Source organism: Cottoperca gobio, chromosome 8, assembly GCF_900634415.1.
Source record: "Cottoperca gobio chromosome 8, fCotGob3.1, whole genome shotgun sequence".
Taxonomy (NCBI): domain Eukaryota; kingdom Metazoa; phylum Chordata; class Actinopteri; order Perciformes; family Bovichtidae; genus Cottoperca; species Cottoperca gobio.
In genome coordinates this window covers 2,201,280-2,216,982 of record NC_041362.1, presented here as the reverse complement: position 1 = coordinate 2,216,982, position 15,703 = coordinate 2,201,280, and the positions used below count along the sequence as shown (strand labels likewise).

Here is a 15,703-nt window from a genome sequence, read left to right as displayed (position 1 = left end):
TTATGTTGCTAATGAAAACAATTAATGTACTGTACCCTATTACTAATCTTACACTAAGCTCCCATTGCAAAAGTATTCACTGTTACTGAGCTAAAACATTCAACTATTGACATGAATAACACTGCCACACTGGGAACTAATGTTTCAGATTATACAGACACTACATGAATGCAGCACAAAAGCCCTGACACAAAGTCAACAAAAGTGAACAATGATTTGTGTATCAGCCCTGTGACAAACAAACAGACAAACTGAGCTGAAAACATAACTTCTTTGGCAGAGGTAATTATAGAAGCATGTTGGATTATACTTTCAGATGAAGTCATGACAATGAACACAATGATTGTCTGATAGTGAACATGATTCATGAAGGTTTGAAAATATAAACATATACGAACAATGTTGTTTCTCCAGTCTGTCTCTACAGTATGTTAGCATCACAAGAGTCAGGCCAAAGTATCTTAAAGGTAACAATGAGTTTGATAGATTTTCTAAACCAAGGGTAAAAGAAGGCATAGATCACTGGGTTTAGACAAGAGTTCAAATACAGCAGCCATGCTATAAAACGTGAGGATGAACCACTGACAATATCCTCACCTTTCAGGGATGGAGAGTAATATGGAAAGAAACACATTAGAAACACAACTACAACAATACCTAGAGTCCTGGCTGCTTTCATCTCAGATTTCTTAACAGTTATACGAACTGAACGCTGGAGTGTAACAGCTGCAATATGAGAGCGCATGGCTCGAGCCTGAGACACAGCCACCACAAACACTCTCATATACAGAACTATGATGACAGTAACAGGGACAATAAAGTTAAAGACAAAGTCAACAGTTCCTGTGATAAAGTTAATGACAATTATACACTCTCCATAGCAGGAATTATATGAATCCGGTTGTCTCAGAAAGTCCTTTAAAATGAGACAATTATAGAGAAAAGAGAAAATCCAACACAGACAAACACAGACTTTTGTTCTGTCCAGTGTAACTCTGGTGGTGTAACGTAGAGGGTCACAAATAGCCAAATAACGATCAAGTGATATGAGCACCATGTTTCCAACAGAAGAAGATGTAATGAAAAAACATACAACATAATACAGAGCACACATTAAGTCACCCAGGAACCAGCAAGCCGTTGTTATAAAGATTCCAGCCGGCATCAGCAGGAGGCCCACGAAGAAGTCTGAGACAGCCAGGGAGAGGATGAGGAGGTTGGTGGGGTTGTGGAGCTGCCTGGAGAGGAAAAATATCATCACGTATGAGATTATCATCAATACTAGCGTGTTAGTAACAGCAGTAGTACAAAGGACATTCTTATTGACATGAAATAATTCAAAATATTATGTCAGACAACATCATGTTTGAATACTTAATATTTCAAAAACAATTACTATTAACTGAAACATTCATATTAAAGGAAGACATGTAGGCCTAATTCTTTTAAATATCCATCATGAAAATATATAAACTCAGGCTGAAAGTGTGTCCCTGCCTGAAGTGGGAGATAGAGATGATGACCAGCAGGTTGAGAGCTACAGTGAGCAGAGAGATGAAGGGCACCACGGTGTAAGTGAGCACGACCTCTGACTGAGCTGGCATGGGTTTCCTGCAGGAATTGTTGAGTTGTGGAAAGCAGAGTTCAGCTCCTTCTGAAGTCTCCATCTGCAGAGGGAGGTGGTGAGAAGCTGCTGAGTTCTGGCAAAGCTCTCTGTTATTCAGCTGATTTATCTCTTCTCATCTCTCTTTCCAGACTGCTGCTATTTTCTTCTCCAGCAAAGACTGAAGTCCCTCCTCTGTACTTTATTTTCTGTAGTTGCTAAGGCAATGCGAGCCGTGTGTCGTCCGTGTCTGAAAACAGTGTGACCCTCGAGGTGTTGACCCTACGGCATCATGATTCTGACAGTGAACGTGATTCATTAAGGAGTGTGGTGAAGATTGGTGACTCCAACCCTACATTATTACAGAATATTATGATATCTTTAAAATGACAAACCAACAGGAACTGAATGAAGAATGTTAAGCTACAAAAAGTTTACAACCCCATCCTCCGTGTTTTACGAGCATTACACATTCCTGATCATGACCTGTAATGTAATCATAGATAAGGAAAACACACACAAAGACATAAACAAATTAAAACAAAGAAATATTTGAATGCAAAATACATTGAATTTTATTTGACCTTTCACGCTGAGCTAACATGTTTTAATAATAGGAAGTTTTGCTTTTACATGTTGATTTTGATACAGGAAATGAAGGTTTGTGGAGGTGTCTGACTGTTGTTTGTGCCTATGCCCCAAACCGCAGTTCAGAGTATTCGGCCTTCTTGGAGACCCTGAATGGAGCCCTGCAGGGAGCTCCAGTAGGGGACTCCGTAGTCTTGCTGGGAGACTTCAACGCACACGTGGGAAACGATGGAGACACCTGGAGAGGTGTGATTGGCATCCCTGATCTAAACCCGAACGGTCGTTTGTTGTTGGACTTCTGTGCTAGTCATGGAATGGCCATAACAAACACCATGTTCGAACATAAGGATGCTCATAAGTGTACATGGTACCAGAGCACCCTAGGCCAAAGGTCAATGATCGATTTTGTAATCGTATCATCTGATCTGAGGCTGCATGTTTTGGACACTCGGGTGAAGAGAGGGCCGGAGCTGTCAACTGATCACCATCTGGTGGTGAGTTGGATCAAGGGGTGGGGGAAGACTCTGGACAGACCTGGTAGACCCAAACGGGTAGTGCGGGTGAACTGGGAACGTCTGGAGGAAGCCCCTGTCCTGGGGATCTTCAACTCACACCTCCGGCGGAGCTTTTCAGACATCCCTGTGGAGGTTGGGGTCATTGAACCTGAGTGGGCGATGTTCAAAACCTCTATTGATGAAGATGCAGTGATGAGCTGTGGTCTCAAGGTCTTAGGTGCCTCAAGGGGCGGTAACCCTCGAACACCGTGGTGGACCCCGGTGGTCAGGGAAGCCGTCCGACTGAAGAAGGAGTCCTTCCCGGTTATGTTATCCGGGAGGACTCCGTAAACAATTGCAGGGTAGCGAAGGACTAGAAGGACGGCAGCCTCTGCCGTGTCAGAGGCAAAGCAGCGGGTGTGGGAGAAGTTCGGAGAAGCTATGGAGAAGGACTTTCGGTCGGCACCAAGGTGCTTCTGGAAAACCATCCGGCACCTCAGGAGGGGGAAGCGAGGAACCATCCAAGCTGTTTACAGTAAGGGTGGGACCCTGATGACTTCGACTGAGAAGGTTATCGGGCGGTGGAAGGAACACTTTGAGGAACTCCTGAATCCAACTAACACGCCCTCTAGGGCGCCCTCTGGTAGAGGGAGAGTTGGAAGCTGATGGGGGATCATCATCAATTTCCCTGATGGAAGTCACTGAGGTAGTCAAACAACTCCACAGTGGCAAAGTCACAGGGGTTGATGAGATCCGTCCAGAAATGCTGAAGGCTTTGGGTGTTGAGGGGCTGTGTTGGTTGACACGCCTCGTCAACATTGTGTGGAAGTCTGGGACAGTGCCTAGGGGTTGGCAGACCGGGGTGGTGGAAAGGAGGGTTCGGCCGGTAGTCGAACCTCTCATTGAAGAGGAACAATGCGGATTCCGTCCTGGTCGTGGAACAACGGACCAACTCTTCACTCTCGCAAGGATCCTGGAGGGGGCCTGGGAGTACGCCCATCCGGTCTACATGTGTTTTGTGGATCTGTAGAAAGCATATGACCGGGTCCCCCGGGTGATACTGTGGGAGGTGCTGCGGGAGTATGGGGTGAGGGGGTCACTTTTGAGGGCCATCCAATCCCTGTACGCCCAAAGCGAGAGTTGTGTCCGGATACTCGGCAGTAAGTCGGACTCGTTTCCAGTGAATGTTGGCCTCCGCCAGGGCTGCGCTTTATCACCAATCCTGTTCGTGATTTTCATGGATAGGATATCGAGGCGTAGTCGTGGAGGAGAGGGGTTGCAGTTCGGTGACCTGAGGATCTCATCGCTACTCTTTGCAGATGATGTGGTCCTTATGGCATCATGGGTCTGTGACTTTCAACAGTCACTGGATTGGTTCGCAGCCGAGTGTGAAGTGGTTGGGATGAGGATCAGCACCTCGAAATCTGAGGCCATGGCTCTCAGCAGGAAACCGGTGGATTGCCTACTCTGGGTAGGGAATGAGCCATTACCCCAAGTGAAGGAGTTCAAGTACCTCAGGGTCTTGTTCGCGAGTGAGGGGACGATGGAGCTAAAACAGCCAAACTTTCAAATATAATATATATGGTAATATGATATATGGATCAATGATAAGGTATTGTCCACTGGCAATACCTTAACATAGAGCCCAGGGTATAGGAAATGGACAAGGCCATATCTCCACAATGCTAAGACCTATAACCCTGAAACATTGGAATCATCATCCTTGGGCACAGTCCTCCACGTGTGCCTTTTGTTGAAGCAAATCAGAGTGAGTGACATTTTTGCGCTTTTGAGCTGAAAAGTCAAATCTCGAGTCAGCCCGAAAAGGCCAAATATTAAAGGTTGTCTGATTGTCTTTCTTTTCACACCACTGAATGCCGGGCATAGGGAGATAGTACAACCCAAATATCAGCCTCTTAGTCCAAGGGATTGTGGAGACATGACCCTGTCCCATTCCTATACCCTGAAATGTATGGTAAGGTATTTGCCAGTGCACAGACTTGTTGGATTGCCATACCTTACCTATATCCCAGGGTGAGCTGTTATGGCCCCTGTCCACTTCCAACACCCTGGGCCCCTGTACTAAGGTGTCTGAAGTTGACAAAGTGTCACTCAATCATGCCCCATCAAGCCCCCATCCAATTTCCTTTGAGAGTATAAAACCACGCCCGTACATCCCTTCATCCAGGGCATAGGGCACGAAACGTAGTCGACATAGGCCCCAATCCCCAATTTTTAGGAGCCCCAGATGGCCCTTATATAGCTCTTCACACCAGTGACACTGAACCCCTCGACAGAAGTCTATGAAACTACAAGCAGGCCACAGATTGCATGTTTAATTCTTTTCTTTTGCTGCCTCTTCTCGTGCTTCTTCTTACCGCTTCTCCTCGTCTGCTTTTGCTTCTTCGGAACCTGCCACAACAACCGAAACCCCAGCCAAAGAGGGGGTGACAAGTCCCAACAACAGACTGAGAGAGATAGAGAGAGGTGGAGAAGATCGCTCTAATCGACGTGGGAACAAGGTCCAAAATGCTGACAACGTCCAAAATGCCGAGATCCAAACCCAACCTGCTACCACTTCACTTCTGTTGATCAGAACCGGCAGGTGAAATAACACATTTTCATGACCTTCTTCATTAATTTGCCATTTATCTTACTTTTTAATTGTCTAGTTTTGTAGTTATTAGTTCAATAAACATTTAATTTATAGAAAATGTGATCCCATGATTAGTGTGCATATGAAATATCACGTCAATGTACACCAGGCCAGAACTCCATAGAAGCCTTCAAATTATACGTCTACATTAATTATGGCTATCAATTTTTCCTTTAGATGGGTGGTGCTCCAAGCATCCAAATGTTTCTGATAGTCGAAGTTGAGTCCCATCACTCTTCTCCACCCTTTGTACCAATTCATGTGTTTATAATATATCCTTTTGAGTCATTACTTATCAATATATATTTTGGCATTAATTATTACATCTGCTACATGCAATTTGACTTTGTATAAAAGAAAAATGCACTATTAAGATTACATTGACTTTTAAATGTAGATAATAGTAGTCATAATAACAGGTCGTAACAGACAGAAAACTGAGTACTGGTAAGGTATTCCAACTTAACACAACTAGATGATGGACATTTACATTTCACTAATGTAATGTTAGCCCAAAAGACACACAATGAACATTAAATCAACTCTAATAATGACCTGTTTTGATTGGTTTAGTTTTGAATTGATTATCTCAATCAGGTAGTTCTGAAACTGTGTACAGCACCTGTACTGACTTCTCCACAGGTGAGCCCTAACACAGGGCAATATCACACAATCTCTCACTAATCAGACCATAGCTAACAAAATCCCTCCAGTGTACCTTGACTCTGAAAATAATGCACTAAAGATTTATTCTATTTGATCTGTAAATGTTGGAGGACAACCAAAAAGTGAAACATTGAGAACCACTCTGGAGTGTTTTTGGAACAAATCAGTTCAACAAGAAAGTTAACAAGAAACTACAGCCAAACTTGGAACAATGTAAAGAACTATATCAGGTTTTAATGCGAGTCTATATTTAGCAGGTAAACCTGCTTTTGTGATGTGCACCTTAATTATGATGAACTTTTACTTCACCTAAGTATTTCTAATTTATGCTATTTTATAGTTTTTACTCCACTACATTAACTTAAGTGTTGTAGTTACTTTTAAAGTAACAATATACAAAACGTATACTGGAGGCCTTATAATATTGTCATTTTAATTATAGCTGTTGATCGCTGTAACATTTGACAGACATGTTCCTCACAGGATGAACAGTAACAGTTTGCTTTATCAGCTTGCAAATAGCATGTTAAAAACCAAAAATAGCAAAAATGCTTTTTCTTTCTCCATCTTGTTCCTTTTGTCCTCTACATTAAAGTTTATGGGTTTTTTGATCTGTTGGTCGAACAAAACAATCTATTTGAAGACATATTTCACTAAAAGCAGCAAATGCATAAATGACAAATTATTATCAATCAACTTTTCATTGACTTTATTTATCAGTTCCAGCTCTTATTTGCAGTCTCTCCTCAGTGGCCCGGACACGGCTGCAGTACGGTTTCTGTTCATTAGCATCACAGAAACAAACTGTGACTGTATTTCACTCTTGGTTCTTGCTGGCCACATGTTTGTAGTTTGTATCTTTGCTCAGGACTTTGTGCAGCTTCCTCATCCTCAGTGTCCTCAGTGTCCTCAGTGTCCTCAGTGTCCTGCTGTGTGTTGGTCCACATTAGTGGCACTCGCTCTCTGGTCCACTTGTTTGGCTCGCTGTGGTTCTTTCTTTTAGCATTTGGTGTTGTGAAAAACCTGGAAAACTTTGTTAAGAAGAAGGAGGGCACTTCAACAACTAGAGAACACAATCAACATTTCAAGGTGTTAAATGAATTACATGGTGTTTGTATAGCTGTATATATATTTTTATATATATTATAAGTTTTTTTTTCAACATGTTGAAACTTATTAGTGATGAAATGTACAGAAGTATTGTAAATTTGTAGTCCTAACAAGTTATGCACATATTGCATAAAGTATTATTTAATTATTTTCATACAATCACACTAATTGGGATTCATCACAATGCACTTTTGTTCTTCACATCTTTCCTTGAACTCGTCATGTTTTCCGTAAAAGAAAAGTGGTTAAGAAAAGCTCTGCCAGGCCTTCCCCGTCCGCCTCCTCCCTGCATATTATTCACTTGTCAGCCACTCTCCCCATACTGTATACCGGTCCACTTCCTTTGTTCAGTTGTCAGATCATCATAGTTTCAATGCTGTTACCTGTCTGCTGTTAAATACCTGTTAAATACCTTTTATGTTGCTAATGAAAACAATTAATGTACTGTACCCTATTACTAATCTTACACGAAGCTCCCATTGCAAAAATATTCACCGTTACTGAGCTAAAACATTCAACTATTGACATGAATAACACTGCCACACTGGGAAATAATGTTTCAGATTATACAGACACTACATGAATGCAGCACAAAAGCCCTGACACAAAGTCAACAAAAGTGAACAATGATTTGTGTATCAGCCCTGTGACAAACAAACAGACAAACTGAGCTGAAAACATAACTTCTTTGGCAGAGGTAATTACAGAAGCATGTTGGATTATACTTTCAGATAAAGTCATGACAATGAACACAATGATTGTCTGATAGTGAACATGATTCATGAAGGTTTGAAAATATAAACATATACGAACAATGTTGTTTCTTCCAGTCTGTCTCTACAGTATGTTAGCATCACAAGAGTCAGGCCGAAGTATCTTAAAGGTAACAATGAGATTCATAGATTTTCTAAACCAGGGGTAAAAGAAGGCATAGATCACTGGGTTTAGACAAGAGTTCAAATACAGCAGCCATGCCATAAAACGTGAGGATATACCACTGACAATATCCTCACCTTTTAGGGATGGAGAGTAAGATGGAAAGAAACACATTAGAAACACAACTACAACAATACCTAGAGTCCTGGCTGCTTTCATCTCAGATTTCTTAACAGTTCCACCAACTGAACGCTGGAGTGTAACAGCTGCAATATGAGAGCGCATGGCTCGAGCCTGAGACACAGCCACCACAAACACTCTCATATACAGAACTATGATGACAGTAACGGGGACAATAAAGTTAAAGACAAAGTCAACAGCTCCTGTGATAAAGTTAATGACAATTATACACTCTCCATAGCAGGAATTATATGAATCCGGTTGTCTCAGAAAGTCCTTTAAAATGAGACAATTATAGAGAAAAGAGCAAATCCAACACAGACAAACACAGACTTTTGTTCTGTCCAGAGTAACTCTGGTGGTGTAACGTAGAGGGTCACAAATAGCCAAATAACGATCAAGTGATATGAGCACCATGTTTCCAACTGAAGAAGAGATAATGACGAAATCTGCAACATAATACAGAGCACACATTAAGTCACCCAGGAACCAGCAAGCCGCTGTTATAAAGATTCCAGCCGGCATCAGCAGGAGGCCCACGAAGAAGTCTGAGACAGCCAGGGAGAGGATGAGGAGGTTGGTGGGGGTGTGGAGCTGCCTGGAGAGGAAAAATATCATCACGTATGAGATTATCATCAATACTAGCTTGTTAGTAACAGCAGTAGTACAAAGGACATTCTTATTGACATGAAATTATTCAAAATATTATGTCATACAACATCATGTTTGAATACTTAATATTTCAAAAACAATTACTATTAACTGAAACATTCATATTAAAGGAAGACATGTAGGCCTAATTCTTTTAAATATCCATCATGAAAATATATAAACTTAGGCTGAAAGTGTGTCCCTGCCTGAAGTGGGAGATAGAGATGATGACCAGCAGGTTGAGAGCTACAGTGAGCAGAGAGATGAAGGGCACCACGGTGTAAGTGAGCATGGCCTCTGACTGAGCTGGCATGGGTTTCCTGCAGGAATTGTTGAGTTGTGGAAAGCAGAGTTCAGCTCCTTCTGAAGTCTCCATCTGCAGAGGGAGGTGGTGAGAAGCTGCTGAGTTCTGGCAAAGCTCTCTGTTATTCAGCTGATTTATCTCTTCTCATCTCTCTTTCCAGACTGCTGCTATTTTCTTCTCCAGCAAAGACTGAAGTCCCTCCTCTGTACTTTATTTTCTGTAGTTGCTAAGGCAATGCGAGCCGTGTGTCGTCCGTGTCTGAAAACAGTGTGACCCTCGAGGTGTTGACCCTACGGCATCATGATTCTGACAGTGAACGTGATTCATTAAGGAGTGTGGTGAAGATTGGTGACTCCAACCCTACATTATTACAGAATATTATGATATCTTTAAAATGACAAACCAACAGGAACTGAATGAAGAATGTTAAGCTACAAAAAGTTTACAACCCCATCCTCCGTGTTTTACGAGCATTACACATTCCTGATCATGACCTGTAATGTAATCATAGATAAGGAAAACACACACAAAGACATGAACAAATTAAAACAAAGAAATATTTGAATGCAAAATACATTGAATTTTATTTGACCTTTCACGCTGAGCTAACATGTTTTAATAATAGGAAGTTTTGCTTTTACATGTTGATTTTGATACAGGAAATGAAGGTTTGTGGAGGTGTCTGACTGTTGTTTGTGCCTATGCCCCAAACCGCAGTTCGGAGTATTCGGCCTTCTTGGAGACCCTGAATGGAGCCCTGCAGGGAGCTCTAGTAGGGGACTCCGTAGTCTTGCTGGGAGACTTCAACGCACACGTGGGAAACGATGGAGACACCTGGAGAGGTGTGATTGGCATCCCTGATCTAAACCCGAACGGTCGTTTGTTGTTGGACTTCTGTGCTAGTCATGGAATGGCCATAACAAACACCATGTTCGAACATAAGGATGCTCATAAGTGTACATGGTACCAGAGCACCCTAGGCCAAAGGTCAATGATCAATTTTGTAATCGTATCATCTGATCTGAGGCCGCATGTTTTGGACACTCGGGTGAAGAGAGGGCCGGAGCTGTCAACTGATCACCATCTGGTGGTGAGTTGGATCAAGGGGTGGGGGAAGACTCTGGACAGACCTGGTAGACCCAAACGGGTAGTGCGGGTGAACTGGGAACGTCTGGAGGAAGCCCCTGTCCTGGGGATCTTCAACTCACACCTCCGGCGGAGCTTTTCAGACATCCCTGTGGAGGTTGGGGTCATTGAACCTGAGTGGGCGATGTTCAAAACCTCTATTGATGAAGATGCAGTGATGAGCTGTGGTCTCAAGGTCTTAGGTGCCTCAAGGGGCGGTAACCCTCGAACACCGTGGTGGACCCCGGTGGTCAGGGAAGCCGTCCGACTGAAGAAGGAGTCCTTCCCGGTTATGTTATCCGGGAGGACTCCGGAAACAGTTGCAGGGTAGCGAAGGACTAGAAGGACGGCAGCCTCTGCCGTGTCAGAGGCAAAGCAGCGGGTGTGGGAGAAGTTCGGAGAAGCTATGGAGAAGGACTTTCGGTCGGCACCAAGGTGCTTCTGGAAAACCATCCGGCACCTCAGGAGGGGGAAGCGAGGAACCATCCAAGCTGTTTACAGTAAGGGTGGGACCCTGATGACTTCGACTGAGAAGGTTATCGGGCGGTGGAAGGAGCACTTTGAGGAACTCCTGAATCCGACTAACACGCCCTCTAGGGCGCCCTCTGGTAGAGGGAGAGTTGGAAGCTGATGGGGGATCATCATCAATTTCCCTGATGGAAGTCACTGAGGTAGTCAAACAACTCCACAGTGGCAAAGTCACAGGGGTTGATGAGATCCGTCCAGAAATGCTGAAGGCTTTGGGTGTTGAGGGGCTGTCTTGGTTGACACGCCTCGTCAACATTGTGTGGAAGTCTGGGACAGTGCCTAGGGGTTGGCAGAGAGGGGTGGTGGAAAGGAGGGTTCGGCCGGTAGTCGAACCTCTCATTGAAGAGGAACAATGCGGATTCCGTCCTGGTCGTGGAACAACGGACCAACTCTTCACTCTCGCAAGGATCCTGGAGGGGGCCTGGGAGTACGCCCATCCGGTCTACATGTGTTTTGTGGATCTGTAGAAAGCGTATGACCGGGTCCCCCGGGTGATACTGTGGGAGGTGCTGCGGGAGTATGGGGTGAGGGGGTCACTTTTGAGGGCCATCCAATCCCTGTACGCCCAAAGCGAGAGTTGTGTCCGGATACTCGGCAGTAAGTCGGACTCGTTTCCAGTGAATGTTGGCCTCCGCCAGGGCTGCGCTTTATCACCAATCCTGTTCGTGATTTTCATGGATAGGATATCGAGGCGTAGTCGTGGAGGAGAGGGGTTGCAGTTCGGTGACCTGAGGATCTCATCGCTGCTCTTTGCAGATGATGTGGTCCTTATGGCATCATGGGTCTGTGACCTTCAACAGTCACTGGATCGGTTCGCAGCCGAGTGTGAAGTGGTTGGGATGAGGATCAGCACCTCGAAATCTGAGGCCATGGCTCTCAGCAGGAAACCGGTGGATTGCCTACTCTGGGTAGGGAATGAGCCATTACCCCAAGTGAAGGAGTTCAAGTACCTCGGGGTCTTGTTCGCGAGTGAGGGGACGATGGAGCTAAAACAGCCAAACTTTCAAATATAATATATATGGTAATATGATATATGGATCAATTGTAAGGTGTTGTCCACTGGCAATACCTTAACATAGAGCCCAGGGTATAGGAAATGGACAAGGCCATATCTCCACAATGCTAAGACCTATAACCCTGAAACATTGGAATCATCATCCTTGGGCACAGTCCTCCACGTGTGCCTTTTGTTGAAGCAAATCAGAGTGAGTGACATTTTTGCGCTTTTGAGCTGAAAAGTCAAATCTCGAGTCAGCCCGAAAAGGCCAAATATTAAAGGTTGTCTGATTGTCTTTCTTTTCACACCACTGAATGCCGGGCATAGGGAGATAGTACAACCCAAATATCAGCCTCTTAGTCCAAGGGATTGTGGAGACATGACCCTGTCCCATTCCTATACCCTGAAATGTATGGTAAGGTATTTGCCAGTGCACAGACTTGTTGGATTGCCATACCTTACCTATATCCCAGGGTGAGCTGTTATGGCCCCTGTCCACTTCCAACACCCTGGGCCCCTGTACTAAGGTGTCTGAAGTTGACAAAGTGTCACTCAATCATGCCCCATCAAGCCCCCATCCAATTTCCTTTGAGAGTATAAAACCACGCCCGTACATCCCTTCATCCAGGGCATAGGGCACGAAACGTAGTCGACGTAGGCCCCAATCCTCAATTTTTAGGAGCCCCAGATGGCCCTTATATAGCTCTTCACACCAGTGACACTGAACCCCTCGACAAAAGTCTATGAAACTACAAGCAGGCCACAGATTGCATGTTTAATTCTTTTCTTTTGCTGCCTCTTCTCGTGCTTCTTCTTACCGCTTCTCCTCGTCTGCTTTTGCTTCTTCGGAACCTGCCACAACAACCGAAACCCCAGCCAAAGAGGGGGTGACAAGTCCCAACAACAGACTGAGAGAGATAGAGAGAGGTGGAGAAGATCGCTCTAATCGACGTGGGAACAAGGTCCAAAATGCTGACAACGTCCAAAATGCCGAGATCCAAACCCAACCTGCTACCACTTCACTTCTGTTGATCAGAACCGGCAGGTGAAATAACACATTTTCATGACCTTCTTCATTAATTTGCCATTTATCTTACTTTTTAATTGTCTAGTTTTGTAGTTATTAGTTCAATAAACATTTAATTTATAGAAAATGTGATCCCATGATTAGTGTGCATATGAAATATCACGTCAATGTACACCAGGCCAGAACTCCATAGAAGCCTTCAAATTATACGTCTACATTAATTATGGCTATCAATTTTTCCTTTAGATGGGTGGTGCTCCAAGCATCCAAATGTTTCTGATAGTCGAAGTTGAGTCCCATCACTCTTCTCCACCCTTTGTACCAATTCATCTGTTTATAATATATCCTTTTGAGTCATTACTTATCAATATATATTTTGGCATTAATTATTACATCTGCTACATGCAATTTGACTTTGTATAAAAGAAAAATGCACTATTAAGATTACATTGACTTTTAAATGTAGATAATAGTAGTCATAATAACAGGTCGTAACAGACAGAAAACTGAGTACTGGTAAGGTATTCCAACTTAACACAACTAGATGATGGACATTTACATTTCACTAATGTAATGTTAGCCCAAAAGACACACAATGAACATTAAATCAACTCTAATAATGACCTGTTTTGATTGGTTTAGTTTTGAATTGATTATCTCAATCAGGTAGTTCTGAAACTGTGTACAGCACCTGTACTGACTTCTCCACAGGTGAGCCCTAACACAGGGCAATATCACACAATCTCTCACTAATCAGACCATAGCTAACAAAATCCCTCCAGTGTACCTTGACTCTGAAAATAATGCACTAAAGATTTATTCTATTTGATCTGTAAATGTTGGAGGACAACCAAAAAGTGAAACATTGAGAACCACTCTGGAGTGTTTTTGGAACAAATCAGTTCAACAAGAAAGTTAACAAGAAACTACAGCCAAACTTGGAACAATGTAAAGAACTATATCAGGTTTTAATGCGAGTCTATATTTAGCAGGTAAACCTGCTTTTGTGATGTGCACCTTAATTATGATGAACTTTTACTTCACCTAAGTATTTCTAATTTATGCTATTTTATAGTTTTTACTCCACTACATTAACTTAAGTGTTATAGTTACTTTTAAAGTAGCAATATACAAAACGTATACTGGAGGCCTTATAATATTGTCATTTTAATTATAGCTGTTGATCACTGTAACATTTGACAGACATATTCCTCACAGGATGAACAGTAACAGTTTGCTTTATCAGCTTGCAAATAGCATGTTAAAAACCAAATAAGATGGTGAACATGGTCAACATTAAAAATGAAATGGTTGGTTGATTAGTTCATTAAATAGTCACATGACAGATAATCTGTCATCAGTTGAGAAGAAGTCTGTTTTTGAGCAGAAAATAGCAAAAATGCTTTTTCTATTTGACACAAAGTCAACAAAAGTGAACAATGATTTGTGTATCAGCCCTGTGACAATCAAACAGACAAACTGAGCTGAAAACATAACTTCTTTGGCAGAGGTAATTACAGAAGCATGTTGGATTATACTCTCAGATGAAGTCGTGACAATGAACACAATGATTGTCTGATAGTGAACATGATTCATGAAGGTTTGAAAATATAAACATATACGAACAATGTTGTTTCTCCAGTCTGTCTCTACAGTATGTTAACATCACAAGAGTCAGGCCGAAGTATCTTAAAGGTAACAATGAGTTTCATAGATTTTCTAAACCAGGGGTAAAAGAAGGCATAGATCACTGGGTTTAGACAAGAGTTCAAAAACAGAAGCCAGACTGCAACAAGTGAGGATGAACTACTGTCTTCAATATCCTCACCTTTCATGGATGGAGAGTAATATGGAAAGAAACACATTAGAAACACAACTACAACAATACCTAGAGTCCTGCCTGCTTTCATCTCAGATTTCTTAACAGTTATACGAACTGAACTCTGGAGTGTAACAGCTGCAATATGAGAGCGCATGGCTCGAGCCTGAGACACAGCCACCACAAACACTCTCATATACAGAACTATGATGACAGTAACGGGGACAATCAAGGTAAAGACAAAGTCAACAGCTCCTGTGATAAAGTTAATGACAATTACACACTCTCCATAGCAGGAATTATATGAATCCGGTTGTCTCAGAAAGTCCTTTAAAATGAGACAATTATAGAGAAAAGAGCAAATCCAACACAGACAAACACAGTCTTTTGTTCTGTTCAGAGTAACTCTGGTGGTGTAACGTAGAGGGTCACAAATAGCCAAATAACGATCAAGTGATATGAGCACCATGTTTCCAACAGAAGAAGAGATAATGATAGCTTCTGCAACATAATACAGAGCACACATTAAGTCACCCAGGAACCAGCAAGCCGCTGTTAAAAAGATTCCAGCAGGCATCAGCAGGAGGCCCACGAAGAAGTCTGAGACAGCCAGGGAGAGGATGAGGAGGTTGGTGGGGGTGTGGAGCTGCCTGGAGAGGAAAAATATCATCACGTATGAGATTATCATCAATACTAGCTTGTTAGTAACAGCAGTAGTACAAAGGACATTCTTATTGACATGAAATTATTCAAAATATTATGTCACACAACATCATGTTTGAATACTTAATATTTCAAAAACAATTACTATTAACTGAAACATTCATATTAAAGGAAGACATGTAGGCCTAATTCTTTTAAATATCCATCATGAAAATATATAAACTCAGGCTGAAAGTGTGTCCCTGCCTGAAGTGGGAGATAGAGATGATGACCAGCAGGTTGAGAGCTACAGTGAGCACAGAGATGAAGGGCACCACGGTGTAAGTGAGCATGGCCTCTGACTGAGTTGGCATGGGTTTCCTGCAGGAATTGTTGAGTTGTGGAAAGCAGAGTTCAGCTCCTTCTGAAGTCTCCAT

At 42.8% G+C, this 15,703-nt stretch overlaps 3 protein-coding genes across 3 annotated transcripts; all 3 read right to left on the bottom strand.

The window, feature by feature from the left end:
• Nucleotides 1-421: 421 nt before the first annotated feature.
• Nucleotides 422-1,667, bottom strand: LOC115012476 (trace amine-associated receptor 13c-like). Its single transcript, XM_029438106.1, has 2 exons — nucleotides 1,498-1,667; nucleotides 422-1,238 (listed from the first exon to the last, which is right to left on the bottom strand). Exons 1-2 carry the CDS (start codon nucleotides 1,665-1,667, stop codon nucleotides 422-424), a joined length of 987 nt encoding a protein of 328 aa, XP_029293966.1.
• Nucleotides 1,668-7,954: 6,287 nt separating this feature from the next.
• On the bottom strand, nucleotides 7,955-9,200 carry LOC115012551 (trace amine-associated receptor 13c-like). The gene is made up of 2 exons (XM_029438220.1): nucleotides 9,031-9,200; nucleotides 7,955-8,771 (listed from the first exon to the last, which is right to left on the bottom strand). The coding sequence occupies exons 1-2, from the start codon at nucleotides 9,198-9,200 to the stop codon at nucleotides 7,955-7,957; spliced, it is 987 nt and encodes a 328-aa protein (XP_029294080.1).
• A 5,254-nt stretch (nucleotides 9,201-14,454) lies between these two features.
• LOC115012454 (trace amine-associated receptor 7a-like) lies at nucleotides 14,455-15,703 on the bottom strand. The gene is made up of 2 exons (XM_029438077.1): nucleotides 15,534-15,703; nucleotides 14,455-15,274 (listed from the first exon to the last, which is right to left on the bottom strand). The coding sequence occupies exons 1-2, from the start codon at nucleotides 15,701-15,703 to the stop codon at nucleotides 14,455-14,457; spliced, it is 990 nt and encodes a 329-aa protein (XP_029293937.1).

What these genes read in the sequence shown, in the direction of transcription:
- LOC115012551 (XM_029438220.1), bottom strand. Translation starts at nt 9,200, where the DNA reads ATGGAGACTTCAGAAGGAGCTGAACTCTGCTTTCCACAACTCAACAAT. An exon ending in ATCTCTATCTCCCACTTCAG is followed by an intron (nt 8,772 to 9,030) that starts GCAGGGACACAC and finishes TTTCCTCTCCAG; the next exon opens with GCAGCTCCACACCCCCACCA.
- LOC115012454 (XM_029438077.1), bottom strand. Translation starts at nt 15,703, where the DNA reads ATGGAGACTTCAGAAGGAGCTGAACTCTGCTTTCCACAACTCAACAAT. An exon ending in ATCTCTATCTCCCACTTCAG is followed by an intron (nt 15,275 to 15,533) that starts GCAGGGACACAC and finishes TTTCCTCTCCAG; the next exon opens with GCAGCTCCACACCCCCACCA.
- LOC115012476 (XM_029438106.1), bottom strand. Translation starts at nt 1,667, where the DNA reads ATGGAGACTTCAGAAGGAGCTGAACTCTGCTTTCCACAACTCAACAAT. An exon ending in ATCTCTATCTCCCACTTCAG is followed by an intron (nt 1,239 to 1,497) that starts GCAGGGACACAC and finishes TTTCCTCTCCAG; the next exon opens with GCAGCTCCACAACCCCACCA.